General features: G+C 49.3%; 1 protein-coding gene across 1 annotated transcript; it reads right to left on the reverse strand.

The window, feature by feature from the left end:
• Window positions 1-1398: 1398 nt before the first annotated feature.
• On the reverse strand, window positions 1399-17400 carry LOC119956617 (dentin sialophosphoprotein-like). The gene is made up of 6 exons (XM_038783955.1): window positions 17291-17400; window positions 8920-9324; window positions 8263-8664; window positions 4968-5544; window positions 4417-4832; window positions 1399-1620 (listed from the first exon to the last, which is right to left on the reverse strand). The coding sequence occupies exons 1-6, from the start codon at window positions 17346-17348 to the stop codon at window positions 1586-1588; spliced, it is 1893 nt and encodes a 630-aa protein (XP_038639883.1). The 5' UTR covers window positions 17349-17400; the 3' UTR covers window positions 1399-1585.
• Between the last annotated feature and the right edge of the window lie 919 nt (window positions 17401-18319).

Here is an 18319-nt window from a genome sequence, read left to right on the forward strand (position 1 = left end):
CTATATTGTATGTCCTCCATCCCCGTTGTTGAGTACGAGGGCCATTCAGCGGATTGAGGTAAAGTCCGCTGAATGGTGCGTTTAGCGGGTGTTACTTGGCGCTGAGGCGGTGAAAAACATCCCGCGATTCAACGGCCCCGTTGCCGTTTCTTTGGCCTCAGGGGAGATTCTCTCCGCCAAGGTCACACTTCGGGGGATTTCCCGCCGGCAGAAAAGGCTCCTCGCGGATCGGGACGCCATTTTGGAACACTTGCCTTCGTGGACAACCTCGGCCGCTACGGGAATCGAACCTGTGCTATTAGCCTCGCTCTGCACCATCAACCAGCCACCCGGCCAACTGAGCTAAACCACCCCCCATGTCGTTATATGAAAATGAAACGAAATGAAAATGGAAATGGCTTATTGTCACGAGTAGGCTTCAATGAAGTTACTGTGAAAAGCCCCTAGTCGCCACATTCCGCCGCCTGTCACAATCTACCTGTCACATTCAATCAATTAATCAGACAGGACTTGCCTTTCCCAAATTCATATTGGTCATTTATTGACTCTCGTTCATTTTGGATGTTTCCGCACCGATCTTTGACTCTGGCCTTTACTTTTCAGTTTTCACCATTTACCCTTTTTTTTGGACAGGGTTGTTGTAACGTTTGCAATCCTCCAGCCCTCTGGCGCCACTCAAATACCGCAGGAGGATTGAAGGACGGCGGCCGCCTCCTCTACTATTTCCAGTCTCACTTCCCTCAGTGACCTGGGATGTCTGTTGCCCAGATCCTCCCCCCCCCCCCCCCCCCCCGCCCCCGACTACATACCCACCCCCCGGCAATCCCGCGATTCGCAAAGAATCGTGCGCCTTCCAATTCCAGGTTCACCTGAGGAAGGAGCAGTGCTCCGAAAGCTAGTGTTTGAAAAAAAACCTGTTGGACTTTAACCTGTTGTTGTCAGACGCCTTACTGTGCTCACCCCAGTCCAACACCGGCATCTCCACATCATAAATCCCGTGATTGAACCACAACAAATAAAAAACACCACAGACTCTGGAAATCAGAAGTAAAATAGAAAGTGCTGTAACATCTCGGCAGATCTAGCAGGGTGTGCGGTGAGAGAGTCGGAGTTAATGTCGCGAGTGGGGATCAGGAAACTGTTTCTCTACAGAAGCTGCCAGGGCTGCTGTGTGTATCTCTGGGCTTGCAGGGCCGAAGGGCCTGTTCCCGTGCTGTACTTTCCTTTGTTCTTTTTTCTTTGCTTTTATCCCCTTCTCTCCCCTCTCCATTTGGAGATTAACTCGATTTGAGGGGTTTGGGTTCCTCCAGCTCTCCGGGAGTGTCAGTGACCCCGGAGAGGGCGATTGTAACTGAGAATGATGGGAAATTTACAGAACAGAGAGGCAGAGACATCAGATCACACAAACACCGGTTTATTTATATTAACATCAGACAGGGATCGGCACGATCCCAGGACAGACATTCAGAACAGTAAACACAGGAAATCTTAACACAACGTCCACAAACTATTAACAATTGTACTGAGGGCTGAGGTGGGCAGGAACAATAACTTTCTGACTGGTTTCGCACCAGCTCGGCGTTTATCACTTCTTGCCGTTTGATTTCTTTGTTGATGTTTCTGGAAGAGAGTAAAATCAGGAGTTAATTCACTTCCGGCGAGTTGGGAAGGTGGGCAGGGTGGGGAGCTGAAGAGTTTTTGTGTAATTTTGTACAAAATGCTAAAAAAATTGAATGGGAACGTTTCCAATGAAAGATCTGCAGAATTCGAACCATTTCTGAATCCAGCAACGTTCCCAGGGCGGCAAACACTGAACCATTCCTGCAGTAAATGTCGTTCACGTCACAGAAATATTGACAGGTTTGTTGCTGCGATGAAACGTAATGTCGGGACATCAGAGACGAGAGGAGGCCATTCAGCCCCTCGGGCCTGCCCCGTCATTCAAATTAAAGAAGCACGTTGCATCAGTCAACAAAACTCCAGCTTACCCCCGGCACCGAGTGGACGTTTGGGGGGGAGAATGTCTTGGACGCTCTCTGTGATTTCTTGAATTTTAAGATTTGATCTCCTGGGTTTATTTAAATGACGAATGTGCGAATGGACGAAGGCAGCCAAGGCTTCCAGTCAGGTGAAAAAAGTTAAAGTCAGGTTTAATTTTTGCCAGATTGTTTTCCCCATTTACCTCCTCATCTTCCCGCTCCCCCCTCCCCCCTCTCCGTCCCTCCCATACAACCTCAATGATTAGATTTTAGATTTGAAGCTTCCGCCGCAGCCTTGCGGGGTCCCTAATGACGGGCAGCTGCTTCCCGACCACTCCCGGCCTCTCCCCCGGAAGATCCAAACCTTTTTTCAAATCGGATTTTGTAAATCCACAATCCCGTGTGCGGGTGGCTGGAAAGTGTTTAATGCGGGATAAACAGAACACAGTAAATGTCTTTTAATGTCCCTAACGGAGCAGAAATCTTTTGGATTGTTTCGGCCAATAAGATCAAACTGATCCCAAAGGCAGCACGGTGGCGCAGTGGTTAGCACTGCTGCCTCACGGCGCCGAGGTCCCAGGTTCGATCCTGGCCCCGGATCACTGTCCGTGTGGAGTTTGCACATTCACCCCGTGTTTGCGTGGGTTTCGCCCCCACAACCCAAAGATGTGCAGGGTAGGTGGATTGGCCATGCTAAATTGCCCCTTAATTGGAAAAAAATGAATTGGGTGCTCTAAATTTATTTTTAAAAAGATCACAAAATCAAAGCTGCTGAAACTGGGAGCGAGTCTCCATCCTGACTTGGAAATATATCGGCCGGATCTTCACTGTCACTGGGTCAAAATGCTGCAACTCTCTCTCTAAAAATCTAAATCAAACTTGTTCATCCAACGATAAGTGAAAGGTGGATTTAATCAGTAATACTCTGCTGTTGGGTGTGAGACATTGTGAGTGAGTTCGAACCGGGTTTCAGTAAGAGTGCGTAGTTTACAATTCACTCCACAGATTGTAATATTAAAACATCAGCGCCTTCAGAAATTCACTCCCCCTCGCCCCCTCCCAGTGAGAGTCAGCACCTTCAGGAACTGTCCTCGAGTGAGTCAGCACCTTCAGGAACTGTGTCCCAGTGAGAGTCAGCACCTTCAGGAACTGTGTCCCAGTGAGAGTCAGCACCTTCAGAAATTCACTCCCCATCCCCCCCTCCCAGTGAGAGTCAGCACCTTCAGGAACTGTCCCCCAGTGAGAGTCAGCACCTTCAGGAACTGTCCCCCAGTGAGAGTCAGCACCTTCAGGAACTGTGTCCCAGTGAGAGTCAGCACCTTCAGGAACTGTGTCCCAGTGGGAGTCAGCACCTTCAGGAACTGTCTCCCAGTGAGAGTCAGCACCTTCAGGAACTGTGTCCCAGTGAGAGTCAGCACCTTCAGGAACTGTCCCCCAGTGAGAGTCAGCACCTTCAGGAACTGTGTCCCAGTGAGAGTCAGCACCTTCAGGAACTGTCCCCCAGTGAGAGTCAGCACCTTCAGGAACTGTCCCCCAGTGAGAGCCAGCGCCTTCAGGAACTGTGTCCCAGTGAGAGTCAGCACCTTCAGGAACTGTGTCCCAGTGAGAGTCAGCACCTTCAGGAACTGTCCCCCAGTGAGAGTCAGCACCTTCAGGAACTGTCCCCCAGTGAGAGCCAGCGCCTTCAGGAACTGTGTCCCAGTGAGAGTCAGCACCTTCAGGAACTGTGTCCCAGTGAGAGTCAGCACCTTCAGGAACTGTGTCCCAGTGAGAGTCAGCACCTTCAGGAACTGTCCCCCAGTGAGAGTCAGCACCTTCAGGAACTGTCACCCAGTGAGAGTCAGCACCTTCAGGAACTGTGTCCCAGTGAGAGTCAGCACCTTCAGGAACTGTGTCCCAGTGAGAGTCAGCACATTCAGGAACTGTGTCCCAGTGAGAGTCAGCACCTTCAGGAACTGTGTCCCAGTGAGAGTCAGCACCTTCAGGAACTGTGTCCCAGTGAGAGTCAGCACCTTCAGGAACTGTCCCCCAGTGAGAGTCAGCATCTTCAGGAACTGTGTCCCAGTGAGAGTCAGCACCTTCAGGAACTGTGTCCCAGTGAGAGTCAGCACCTTCAGGAACTGTCCCCCAGTGAGAGTCAGCATCTTCAGGAACTGTCCCCCAGTGAGAGTCAGCACCTTCAGGAACTGTATCCCAGTGAGAGTCAGCACCTTCAGGAACTGTATCCCAGTGAGAGTCAGCACCTTCAGGAACTGTGTCCCAGTGAGAGTCAGCACCTTCAGGAACTGCCCCCCAGCGAGAAGCCACAATCTCAATAGTCTTCAGTATTTATTCAGTTCGTCTCGCACAGTGAATTTGATCTCAAGCTAACATGATGTGATTTATCACTCCAAGTAATTAAAAAAACAACCTAATAAACCTAAAGCATGTACTCAACCAGATTTGCTGTTTCCTTTGGAGTCACTGGAATCACTGGAGTCACTGGAATCACTGGAGTCACTGGAATCACTGGAGTCATCTGAGTCACTAGAGTCACTGGAATCATCTGAGTCACTAGAGTCACTGGAATCATCGGAGTCACTAGAGTCACTAGAATCATCGGAGTCACTGGAATCACTGGAATCATCGGAGTCACTAGAATCATCTGAGTCACTGGAATCATCGGAGTCACTGGAATCACTGGAATCATCGGAGTCACTGGAATCATCAGAGTCACTGGAATCACTTGAGTCACTGGAATCATCAGAGTCACTGGAGTCACTGCTATCGCTGGAGTCACTGCTATCACTAGAATCACTGCTATCACTGGAATCACTGGAGTCACTGCTATCACTGGAATCACTTGAGTCACTGGAATCATCAGAGTCACTGGAGTCGCTGCTATCACTGGAGTCACTGCTATCACTAGAGTCACTGGAGTCACTGCTATCACTGGAGTCACTGGAGTCGCTGCTATCGCTGGAGTCATTAGAGTCACTGGAGTCACTGCTATCGCTGGAGTCACTGCTATCACTGGAGTCACTGCTATCACTAGAGTCACTGGAGTCACTGCTATCACTGGAGTCGCTGCTATCACTGGAGTCGCTGCTATCACTTGAGTCACTGGAATCACTAGAGTCACTGGAGTCACTGCTATCACTGGAGTCACTGCTATCACTAGAATCACTGGAGTCACTGCTATCACTGGAATCGCTGGAATCACTAGAGTCGCTGGAGTCACTGCTATCGCTGGAATCACTACTATCACTGGAGTCACTGGAATCATCTGAGTCACTGGAGTCGCTGCTGTCACTGGAGTCACTGCTGTCACTGGAATCACTGCTATCACTGCTATCACTGGAGTCGCTGGAGTCGCTGGAATCACTGGAGTCACTGGAGTCACTGGAATCACTGGAGTCACTGCTGTCACTGGAGTCACTGGAATCACTGGAATCACTGGAGTCACTGGAGTCACTGGAATCACTGGAGTCACTGCTGTCACTGGAGTCGCTGGAATCACTGGAGTCACTGGAGTCACTGGAGTCACTCGAATCACTGGAGTCACTGGAATCAGCAACTCCAGCACCTGCAGAACAACATTGAACAAATATAAAATTTGTTTTCTAGGGTTGATTGATGTGAATATATTTTGAAGTGGCTATTATTTTGCAATGTGTGTAAGTTACAGGATTCTGCAAACTGGGATCCAGGATTTACTGAGCAGAGAAATGGGATAAATTAGATTGCTCTTCCCGAGGGCTCGCACAACTGCAGAGTGGGAACAAAGAAAGAAAGAATCAGTTCTCGGTTCACTTTCCTGTTGCCCATTTTCTGAATCTTTACCCTTGAGGAACTGACACATGAGCACCACATTCAACAGCAGATCGTTCAAACCTTTCACACTCTGTCCTTCGAGTCCTTCTGGAGGAGACTGGACTCTGATATCCCTCGCCTCCTGGATGTCCATGTCACCAAGACAGTGACTCATTCCGGGTGAAGGGGTGTCACAGGCGCTGACTGCACCATCCTCGCACCATGACCTGTAGCTCTCTCCCTGATCTTCTCCAGCCCCACAACCCTCCAAGATCTGGGGGATCCTCCAATTCTGGCCCTGTCTGTGTCCCCGATTGCCACTGCTCTGATATTCACTGCTGGGCCTTCAGCCTCCGCAATTCTCTCCTGAAACATTCTAATCATCCCCCTGCAACTCTAAGGCACTTCTTAAAGCCAACCTCTTTGACTAGGCTTTTGGTCACCTGTCCTGATGTCTCCTCATGTATCGGAAATTCAGATTTGATACTCTGCACCTCGGGATAGTTAACTAAGTTGAAGGTGTTATGTAAATGCAAGTTGTTCTTGCAAGAAGCCCAACATCCTGCACAAGGTGAGCATTGTAGTGGTTTCCCTGTTCCCTTCCCTGGGTCACCAGCAAATGATCGCTTGTAGAATCAATCCTCCTTCCGCATTCAAGTTCAGAAATGTTGACTGCAGCCTCCTCGCTTCCCAGCCCCCTTCACACCAATGCTGTGTGCGCACCTCATCCTCCACTTTCACAGCCTCACACCCGCCCTCCCCCTCACCCTCACCTCGTCTTCCAGCTCTGAATTTAACTTTGTGCTTGTGAATTGAAGGACAGACCCGCCTTGGATTACCATCACCCTTTCGTGGAGCAGAGCAACCGATCGCCTCCTGCGATCCGGGCCTTTGGTGGGTGAGTGAGTTGCCATAGTTATTGGGTTGTAGAGGTTTACAGCATAGAAACAGGTCCTTGGCCCAACTTGTCCATGCTGACCAGTTTATAATCACTAAGCTAATCCCAATTGCCCGCATTGGCCCATAGCCATCTATACCCATCTTACCCATATAACTGTCTAAATGCTTTTTAAAGGACAATATTGTACCTGCCTCTACTACTGCCTCTGGCAGCCCATTCCAGACACTCACCACCCTCTCTGTGAGACAACTGCCCCTCTGGACCCTTTTGTATCTCTCCCCTCGCACCTTAAACCTGCGCCCTCTAGTTGAATTGAAATTGAAATTGAAAATCGCTTATTGTCACGAGTAGGCTTCAAATGAAGTTACTGTGAAAAGCCCCTAGTCGCCACACTCCGGCGCCTGTTCGGGGAGGCTGGTACGGGAATCGAACCGTGCTGCTGGCTTGCTTTGGTCTGCTTTAAAAGCCAGCGATTAGCCCTGTGAGCTAAACAGCCCCTTTTAGACTCCCCGACCTTTGGGAAAAGATGTTGACTATCTATCTTATCCATGCTCCTCATTGTTTTATATGTGTCAGCTTGCGGTCACCTTGGACCCTATTATATCCAAATAAAACCTGCACCGTATTGTGAAATCAGACACAACAGAGGGAGGCCTATCAGCCCATTGTGCCTGTGCTAGCCCTCGGGAAGAGCAATCTCATTTATCCCATTTCTCTGCTCTTTCTCAAAAGCTATGTACAGTTTTCGTTTCCCAGTATTTTTCCAATTCCCCTTCGGAAGTAGCTGTTGAATCCGCTCCTGCCGCCACTTCAAGCAGCGTCTTCCAGATCACAGCGACTTGCTGCTCAGAAACAATCTGTTCTCTTCTCCATCCCTGATCCTTCCCCCCGATTATCTGAAACTGACGCTTGTTATTGCTGGAGTTTTGAGCCTCACAGCAGGAGATGCTGTGCACCTCGCCCAGCTGACGTGTCCTGGGACAGGGATTGGGTTGAGGAATGTTGTGTTATTTGAAAAGGGGACGGGCGAGGTTAGACGATGACATCAAACATAGACTGTTGCACACAGGTAAAGATTTGAATGATGGGATTGGCTCTGGTGTGAGTTTACAAGGGTAACCGAGGACTTCTCTGGCTGTAGCTAAACCCCCCCTCACAACCTCCGCCCTCCCCATTCTTGAAGATTTCCCAATTTCAAGTCACAATAGTCTTTCCCAAGTTTGGTGGGAATGAAAAGCAGCAACGGTCAGCTCACCTTGTACTTTTCTTGCTGAATCTTTCAATCTATGCTCTGGTTAATGACTCATCTGTGACCCAGCCTCCAGTAGGTTGGATCCCTCAGCGATCAGCGCCCCCCCCCCCCCCCCCCTCCCATCTCCATGTCACTAACCTCCATCACTCACCTATTTACACTAGCTTATTGACCAGCTGACATCCCCATTTGTAACAACAAAGCCTCTTGCAAATGTGTTGAGAATTAACCTTTGACAAGAGTTCTGGTTCCTCAAGGATTGGTGTTTTCCTATTTCAGCAATTATACTTCTGACCTACCATGTTGTACCTACAGTAAAGAAAACAAAACACACATACCTCCATTGCCATTGCCATTCCCGTTGCCTTTCCCATTGCCATTCTCAATTCCATTCTCATGGCCATTCCAGTATCCATTGGCATCTCCTTTCCCATTGCCATTCTCGTGTCCATTCCCGTTTCCATTGCCATTGCCATTGCCGTGTCCATTCCCATCTCCGTTGCCATTGCCATTCTCGTGTCCATTCCCATTTCCATTGCCATTCTCGTGTCCATTCCCGTTTCCATAGCCATTCTCGTGCCCATTCCCGTTTCCATTGCCATTCTCGTGTCCATTCCCGTTTCCATAGCCATTCTCGTGTCCATTCCCGTTTCCATAGCCATTCTCGTGTCCATTCCCGTTTCCATTGCCATTGCCATTGCCATTCTCGTGTCCATTCCTGTCTCCATTACCGTTGAACTCTGAAACGGGAGAATTTTGAAATTGAAAGTTATTTGAAGCAGCCAGCAGTTAGTTGTGATTTCACCGTCTCTGTTTCATGTACATTTCCCTACCATCACCCTTAAGGTCTTTTGAACCTCAGCACCACATTGGGGACTGCGTTTACCTGGCCAGGTGGAGCCCAGGCGACCCAGTGTGGAGTCAGATCTCAGTATCCCGAACATCCACTAACCTGATTCCAAAGAAATTTGAGAAAAGTAATTGTGTGAACTCACCGTTGCTGTTACTATCACTGCTGTCACTGCTGTCGTCAGTGTGCCCATTGCCGTAACCATTGTCATGGTCATTGCCGTAACCATTGTCATGGTCATTGCCGTAACCATTGTCATGGTCATTGCCGTAACCATTGCCGTAGCCATTGTCATAACCATTGCCATAACCATTGTCATGGCCATTGCCGTATCCATTGTCATAACCATTGCCATAACCATTGTCATGGTCATTGCCGTAGCCATTGTCATAACCATTGCCGTAGCCATTGTCATAGCCATTGCCGTAACCATTATAGGCATTGCCGTATCCCTTGCCATACTCATCGCTGCCATCACTGTTGCCACCGCTTCTCTTCCACTCATTACTGCCACTTTCAGCACTGCGCCGAGCGATGGCGTGCCCAATGTCTGAAAACAAGGAGAGGTCCGGGTTAGAGCTGTGACAATCTAGAATCTAAGGTACAAGTCTCAAACCAGCAACTTTACCCTCACTAGAATCAGAAAATCTTACCGAATACTAACATTGCAATGTTGCAATTAAACCTAATCTTAGCCAATCAGTGAGCAGCATGATCTGCAACTCTCTTCTGATTGGTACCGGCTATTTATTATCTGGTACATGCGACCTAAACCCCCAGAACATCGATACACATCTCTACACAGTATTCATCTTTTGTTTTACCTTTTAATAAGATGCCTCACACTGTCCAATCCGGTTTGGGATCCCTGCAGCCAGAGCACTTTGCGTCAAACCCATTGGATGGCTGAAGACCATCTTCCTGAGGAAGGGTCCGGCTGCGTGAGCAAGGGATCCAGGCCAGGGCTGATCCGGGACAGGGTGGGTTTTCTGGACTGTCCATGCAGGGGTTTCCTGGAGAGAATGAGTCAGGGCCTCCGGCCTGTGGGAAAACCGTTTACCTTTCCTTCAAAAGCAGGAAACTTTGATCCGTCCCACCTGTCGGGAACTGGATTGTTGTCCCAAGTCACCCAAGTGATTTGGGTCTCACTGCACACAAAACACGGGGAGTTAGCCTGCAGCTATAGTAAGAAATGAAGACACCAAATGATATGTTGGCATCTTTGCAGCCGGTTGACGTTATCGGAGTGAGAACAGGGCGATAGTGCGACTACAGCTGGAATACTGGGTACAGTCTTTTAAAAAAAATAAATTTAGAGCACCCAATTAATTTGTTCCAATTAAGGGACAATTTAGCGCGGCCAATCCACCTACTCTGCACATCTTTGGGTTGTGGGGACGAAACCCACACAGACACGGGGAGAATGTGCAAACTCCACACAGACAGTGACCCAGAACCCGGATCGAACCTGGGACCTCGGCGGCATGAGGCAGCAGTGCTAACCACTGCGCCACCACGCTGCCCCTATTGGGTACAGTCTTGGCCCCCCCTCCAAGGAGACCCAGATGGGTACAAGGAAGGTTCATTGATCCCTGGGATGAGCTTCCCTATGAGGAAAGGTTGATTGGAATATTCTCTGGTATTTGAAAGAATGAGAGGTGATCAGATTGTCACAAATTCAATTATTAGATTGCCTGCCCCTCAGTACTGACCCTCTGACAGGTTAGATGCTCAAAGGACTTATCCCTGGTCAGGGAGTTGAGAATAAGGGGTTATAGTTTCAAGATAGCAAATCAGCCACGTTGAATGACAAGAAGGAATTTCTTCACTCCCAGTGTTGGAATTCTCCATCCAGAGGGCAATGGATATTCAGTCATTGAGGATATTTAAGACTGGGGTTTGATCAATTTTTGGATATGAAAGGAATTGAGGAATAGAGAGGATCAGCCAATCATCTTACTGAATGGGGGAGCGAGCCCGATGAGCTGAATGGCCTATACCTGCCAGGGTGGCACAGTGGGTTAGCACTGCTGCCTCACAGCGCCAGGGACCCGGGTTCTATTCCCACTTCGTAGGTGGGGTTACTGGAGTATGGGGTGGGGAAGTGAAGAGGGTCAGTGCAGATTTGATAGGCCGAATGGCCTCCTTCTGCACTGTGGGCATTCTATGAAAGCTGCTCCTATTTCTTATGCACCTGCACATCTTCCTGGACATGTCTTCTATAGACCGTATTAGACAGAGACTCTTTCCAGAACAGAACAAGTATGTTGATGACGACAGGACTGATATTTATTTGTCAATAGCCAAGGCTGAATTATGAGGTCGGGTTGTGTAAACCTGTCTGGGAATCCTTGAGTTGTGGAGATTGAGAGCTGATCTGATCGAGGTGGTGAAAATGATAAAAACATTCAATAAGGGTCAATGAAAGGAAAATAATTTCCTCTGGTAAAGGAATCAAAAGCCAGGGGGCATAAAATTAAACTTAAAGTCAGACCGCATAGGAGCAAAATCGAAATCAGAGGATTTGTGGAAATCCAGAGCATTCCGCCCAATAAAACTCCAGACGCTGGAGAGGACAACTGGAATCGCCAAAGCTGAAACTGATCGATTTGAATTCACTCATCGAAGGATGTGGAGCTAAGTGAGGTAAATGGAATTGGTGTCCAGATTAGTCATTGTCCAATTGGATGATGGGGCAGTCCGAGGGCTGAATGGCCTCCTCCTGTTCCAACGTTAACAATATGCAGTTTGAGAATGTGAATTGACTCCGGTACTCCACAGTCAGGGAGCTGGACCGTCTGCTCCCCTGAACTGTAAGAAGAATAAAGGGATTAAGGGTTATGGTGTTCGGGCCGGAAAGTGGAGCTGAGTCCACAAAAGATCTCATTGAATGGCGGAGCAGGCTCGAGGGGCCAGATGGCCTACTCCTGCTCCTAGTTAGAACATAGAACAGTACAGCACAGAACAGGCCCTTCATGTTGTGCCGAGCAATGATCACCCTACTTAAACTCACATAACCCGTATACCCGTAACCCAACAATCCCCCCATTAACCTTACACTACGGGCAATTTAGCATGGCCAATCCACCTAATCCACACATCTTTGGACTGTGGGAGGAAACCGGAGCACCCGGAGGAAACCCACGCACACACAGGGAGGACGTGCAGACTCCGCACAGACAGTGACCCAGCCGGGAATCGAACCTGGGACCCTGGAGCTGTGAAGCATTGATGCTAACCACCATGCTACCTTGAGGCCCGTAGTTCTTAAGTCTTTCAACACCAGGTTCAAGTCCAACAGGTTTATGAATTGAAAATCGCTTATTGTCACGAGTAGGCTTCAAATGAAGTTACTGTGAAAAGCCCCTAGTCGCCACATTCCGGCGCCTGTTCGGGGAGGCTGCTACGGGAATTGAACCGTGTTGCTGGCCTGCCTTGGTCTGCTTTCAAAGCCAGCGATTTAGCCCTGTGCTAAACCAGCCCCTATTTGGAATCATTAACTTTTGTAGCGTAACTCCTTCCTCAGGTGAGTGATGAAGCTGACTGGTCTCGAACAGAAACAAGGCAAAGACCAACAATTCCCCTCTGTGGGTAATCTCCAATGCTTCTTAGTTGAGGCAGAAAAGTCAAACATTTCAGACCCGTCTCCAAAACCTTTCCCCGTGTCTCTGGATCCATCTCATTTCAAATAAAATTGAAGTGTTTGATCGCACGCTGTGAAGCTTAGAAACTGGGCCATTCGAAACCTATCTGTGTGTGTTTGTGTGTGGGTGTTTGTCTGTATTTGCGTCTTGTGTATATTTGTGTGGGTAAAATTGGGGGAAGGTAGCCGGGGGGGGGGGGGGGGGGGGGGGGGGGCTACGGGTTCGTTATGGGGGTTTGATGGCTAGCTAAGGCCCAAAACCAAACTATAAATAAATGCCTATAAACATGTTCCTCGGCCATATTGGGGAATGTAAAATATGTATGCCGGCTAAAGGGGGCGGCCACAGTTGTTATTATGAAGATGCTTACCTGTAAATATACATGTTAATTTTTGCGTGTTTTTTTTTCTAATAATTTGTAATTTGTTGGATATAAAATATGAAAACTCAATAAAAAACATAAAAAATTTTAAAAAAAAAATTTGTGTGGGTAAAGTCTCAGTAAGACCACAGTTGGCGTTTTGTGGGCAGTTTTTGACTCCAATCCATATAAAGAATATTGTGTCAGAGTGTGATTGGTCAGTGGCGTCAGTGAGGTGTGATTAGTCATTGGGGTCATTTGGGTCAGTGGGGTCAGTGGGGTGTGATTGGTCATTGGGGTCAGTGGGGTCAGTGGGGTGTGATTGGTCATTTGGGTCAGTGGGGTCAGTGGGGTGTGATTGGTCATTGGGGTCAGTGGGGTCAGTGGGGTGTGATTGGTCATTGGGGTCAGTGGGGTCAGTGGGGTGTGATTGGTCATTGGGGTCAGTGGGGTGTGATTGGTCATTGGGGTCAGTGGGGTCAGTGGGGTCAGTGGGGTCAGTGGGATGTGATTGGTCATTGGGGTCATTGGGGTCAGTGGGGTGTGATTGGTCAGTGGGGTCAGTGGGATCAGTGGGGTGTGATTGGTCATTGGGGTCAGTGGGGTCAGTGGGGTCAGTGGGGTGTGATTGGTCAGTGGGGTCAGTGGGGTCAGTGGGGTGTGATTGGTCAGTGGGGTCAGTGGGGTCAGTGGGGTGTGATTGGTCAGTGGGGTCAGTGGGATGTGATTGTCATTGGGGTCAGTGGGGTCAGTGGGGTCAGTGGGGTGTGATTGGTCAGTAGGGTCAGTGGGATGTGATTGTCATTGGGGTCAGTGGGGTGTGGTTGGTCAGTGGGGTCAGTGGGGTGTGTTGGTCAGTGGGGTCAGTGGGGTGTGTTGGTCAGTGGGGTCAGTGGGGTGTGTTGGTCAGTGGGATGTGCTCAGTAAGATGCGGCCTGGTTTGCATTGATTGAAGAAAGAGACAGATTGGGTATTGGGGGCGGTGAAGGTTTGATGGAAATACCTTTCTTCACAGAAGATTGTAAAAACTATGGAATTCTCTATGGAAAATAATGATTGAAGCACGTTTAAGAACAGGTCAGAGAGGTGGTTGTGGAGACTGAGTGAGACATTAGATCAGGCGTCCGCTTGTGTGGAGGGTAAACACCAATATGGGCTGTTGATGGGCCAAATGGCCTGTTTCCATATTATAGTTTCTCCGTATTTCTATCACAGGGCTCGGCTGATAATCTGGGTCTTGGGCAGGAACTCGAGGAGTCAATGAGTTTATTAAACTCTGAACGTTCTGACAGGTGAAGCCATGAACTGGGAGAAATGGATCATCGCCAACCCATTAACCATGGCTGCAGGGTACATACTGTGTACATGGCTCATACTACAGGTACACAGTATGGGGTAGATGGTGCATACTACAGCGTACACAGTACAGGGTACACACAGGGTACATGGTGCATATTACAGCGTACACAGTACAGGTATACACAGGGTACATGGTGCATACTACAGCGTACACAGTGCAGGGTAAATACTGGGTAGATGGTGCATTCCCTCTCTCCTGATCTCTATCTCCATCATTCCCTCTCTCTGATCTCTATCTCCATCTCTACCATTTCCTCTCTTTGATCTCCAACTCTACCATTCCCTCTCTCCTGATCTCCATCTCCATCTTTCCCATTCCCTCTCTCCTGTTCTCCATCTCCATCTTTCTCATTCCCTCGCTTTGATCTCCATCTCCAACTCTACCATTCCCTCTCTCTGATCTCCATCTCTACCATTCCCTCTCTCTGATCTCCTTCTCCATCTTTCCCGTTCCCCATCTCCTGATCTCCATCTCCATCTCTACCATTCCCTCTCTCTGATCTCCATCTCCATCTCTACCAGTCCCTCTCTCTGATCTCCTTCTCCATCTTTCCCATTCCCCATCTCCTGATCTCCATCTCCATCTTTCCCATTCCCTCTCTGATCTCCATCTCCATCTTTCCCATTCCTTCTCTCCTGATCTCCATTTCCATCTCTACCATTCCCTCTCTCTGATCTCCATCTCCATCTTTCCCATTCCCCATCTCCTGATCTCCATCTCTACCATTCCCTTCTCCTGTTCTCCATTTCTACCATTCCCTCTCTCCTGATCTCCATCTCCAGCTCTCTTATTCCCTCTCTCTGATCTCCATCTCAATCTCTACCATTCCTTCTCTCTGATCGCCTCCTCCAACTTTCCTATTCCCTCTCTCCTGATCTCTATCTCCATCTCAACCATTCCTTCTCTCATGGTCTCCATCTTGACCATTTCCTCTCTTCTGATCTCTCTCTCCATCTCAACCATTCCCTCTCTCTCTTGATCTCTCTCTCCATCTCAACCATTCCCTCTCTCCTCATCTCCATCTCATTCTCTCCTATTCCCTCTCTCCTGATCTCCATATCCACCTCTCCCAGTCCCTCTCTCCTGATCTCCATCTCCACCACCCCCCTCTCTGATCTCCATCTCCATCTCCATCTCTCCCAGTCCCTCTCTCCTGATCTCCATCTCCACCTCTCCCAGTCCTTCTCTCCCGATCTCTATCCAACAACCTGCTGGGAAGTCTGCGAGAGCTGAGTTTGGTAGCGACACTTTCTGTGGTTAAGTAGCCTGTTGAAGCTCACTGTCTGCATTCCGACACAGAGGCAGCGACTGGGCCTGATTCCACACCCCAGGTAGAGTCAGAGCCATCAGAAGAGAACAAATCTGGGAATGTTTCTAACCTGTGGGGAAGGCAGTGCGTTGAAGTGTTTGAGTCTGGGGCTGTGAGCACAAGAGAATCAGAGGGACTCGCAGAGTTGGAGCTGAGGGCAGTTACTGAGAGACAGAGGGGTGAATCTTACTGGGCTGGGGATGCTATTGCTTGAGCCGGCGGGGGTGGGTGGGGGGGGGGGGGGGGGGGGGAGGGGGGGGGGGGGGGGAGGATGGGGAGGACGGGAGGAAAGGTATCCAACTTTAAAAATGGCTGCCCTATAGTGACAGCAAACCAGTGTTAGCTTTAATGAGTAAGAATCTCCCTTGAGAGATATTGACCGTCCTGTTGGAGTAAAAGCCGAGCAGTCCCTGGGAATGCAAACAAGTCCCAGAAGATGGTCATGGATGTTGGACTTAAAGGTAACTCTTGGGATTTTGGTCGGGGAGGAATTGGGCATTCGAGTGGGGGGTGGGGGGGGGGGGGGGGGGGGCTATTGTGGGCGGGACGGGGTCAGGTTCAAGGTGCCGGTGGGGGGAGAACGCACAAAGGTGGGGTACCATCTTGGAAGAGGGTGCCCAATGGGCACAGGTCATCCCCTCCCTGAGGAGATACCCGCTTTTCCTTACTCCCTTTGAGCCCAGGTGGGGGTGGCCATGTCGCCTGCCCGCCATTTTGTGGTGGCGGAGGAGAAAAGCGGTTGTTAACCGGCCATTTCCAGGCAATTTAAAGGCCTCAGTAGCCCTGAGGATGGGCGGAGCTAGCAGACAGCTTGCCTGCCTGGGGGGGGGGGGGGGGGGGGGGGGGGATACAGCGAGCTACCCACCGTCCTGTCTTATATACCCCCCTGTCTGCAAACAGCCTGATGGGGTGGGGGGAAAAGCTGCCCAGAGAACCTCAGGCAGCGAACGAGAACGGGTCTGTTGACAAACGCTAGCCCATTTCAGTCTCCAAAGGAAGCTCTCTCGCTCACACCAGTCTCAATTTGCAACCATTCAATCACTTTACAAAGAAATGTGAATTTCCCTCATTCTCACCCTCTCCCAGCACGAAAGGAAATATCCATCCTCTGCTCTTTGCAATAGTTGATGTGGTTGGAAAGTCTACCGGTGACTGTTTCTGATATTAGGAGCTGTATCCCTGACTCTATCCTCTGCCTATTAATCTGATTCATGTCTGCATTCGTACGTAACCAGCTCATCCAAACGCTGCCAATCTGACACCGTTAACAGTGCAAACAGCTATTGCCAGGCCCAGCTCTTATAATAATAATCTTTATTGTCACAAGTAGGCTTACATTAACACTGCAATGAAGTCACTGTGAAAATCCCTTAGTCGCCCCATTCCGGCGCCTGTTCAGGTACACAGAGGGAGAATTCAGAATGTCCAATTCACCCAACAGCACGTCTTTCGGGACTTGGGGGAGGAAACCGGAGGAAACCCACGCAGACACGGGGAGAACGTGCAGACTCCGCACAGACAGTGGCCCAAGCCGGGAATCGAACCCGGGTCTCTAACGCTGTGAAGCAACAGTGCTAACCACTGTTACCGTTTTGCCCCTGAAAGGGACAATTTCCCGCCTTCCCCTTGCTGGTTTGTTAACGTACCGGACAACTTGCAAACAGCACGGCTGCATTACCGCATCAAAACTAAAGCTCTGTCCCTTCCCGTTTCCCAGCAATACCCGGCCCCACATCATTCAGATCGCCGACACCCAGCTCACCAACAGGCGCCGTGACAACCGCTCCTGCCTGGCGAGATCCTGAGCTGGCGGAGAATTCGGTTTGAAATAAGGTTACTCACGTCTACTGTGGCATACAGCTAAGAGGCCCAGCAGGGCGATGAAAAGTAAGACCTTCATGGTTCTTCAGTCCTTTTCTCTCTCTCTGTCCTTGGTCACTCAGAGGTAGGCAATGCTGTGCGTTGTGAGGCTGGAGGGCTGAACTCCCTCCATTTATACTCTGCCCGGTTAAAGATGCTGATCGACCCGGGGCAACTCACGTGCTGCCTGTGGCTTGCTAATCCAGGAGGCGGAAGGATCGTGGTACACCACAGCAACAGGAATTCAAAAAAAAACCTCAAAGTCGAGCTGGTAATTACTGCCTCTCAATAAACGGGCCGTGACCACCAGCACTCGGGGAGCAAGTGCTGAGGATGGAGCGAAAGGGGAATATGGACCAACAGAACAATTGAGATGTCTTTGGAGTTTGTGAGTATTTGACTTTCAGCTATTTCGTTCATTCGAAACAGCACCAGTAACCTTCTCATTGCATTAAATTCCTGGCTCCTCAGTCGCAGTCCTTTTCTTCCAGGGGCAGGCCGAGAAAAGGCCTTTCATTTGCCCTGACCTTAACCACCCAGTCTGTGTGGAATGGTCAGACGAACGTTCACAGTCCCAATGCGGTATTGGCTGACCGCTGGCTGGTGTGGGGAGGAGATCCACACCCTCCGCACATTTTACAACTTCAGCAGGTCCCAATTGAAGTGCATTTTGAAGGGTGGTCACTGTTGTAACGTAGGAAACTCTGGAGCCAATTAGTGCATAGCAAGATCCCATAAATGCCAAGCGTAAACATGAATTATATATTCATTAATGACCAGATAATCTGTTTTGTGATGTTGATTGTGGTTAAAATATTGGTCCCAAATGCTGGGTCCACTATTATTTGGTATATATATATATTGGTGATTTAAATGAGAATGGTTAGTAAATTTGCAGATGACACCAAGATTGGTGGCACAGTGAATAGTGAAGAAGGTTCTATAAGATTGCAACAGGAACTTGACTAATTGGGCCACTGGGCCGATGAATGGCAGATGGAGTTTAATTTA

Source organism: Scyliorhinus canicula, chromosome 23 (assembly GCF_902713615.1).
Source record: "Scyliorhinus canicula chromosome 23, sScyCan1.1, whole genome shotgun sequence".
Classification (NCBI taxonomy): domain Eukaryota; kingdom Metazoa; phylum Chordata; class Chondrichthyes; order Carcharhiniformes; family Scyliorhinidae; genus Scyliorhinus; species Scyliorhinus canicula.

Coding starts and splice junctions, on each gene's coding strand:
- LOC119956617 (XM_038783955.1), bottom strand. CDS start 17,348: ATGAAGGTCTTACTTTTCATCGCCCTGCTGGGCCTCTTAGCTGTATGC. Junction 5,545..8,262: donor GAATGGCAATGGCAATGGAG/GTATGTGTGTTT, acceptor GTTGTTCTGCAG/GTGCTGGAGTTGCTGATTCC. Junction 4,833..4,967: donor AGCAGTGACTCCAGCGATAG/CAGTGACTCCAG, acceptor CTCTGATGATTC/CAGTGACTCAAGTGATTCCA.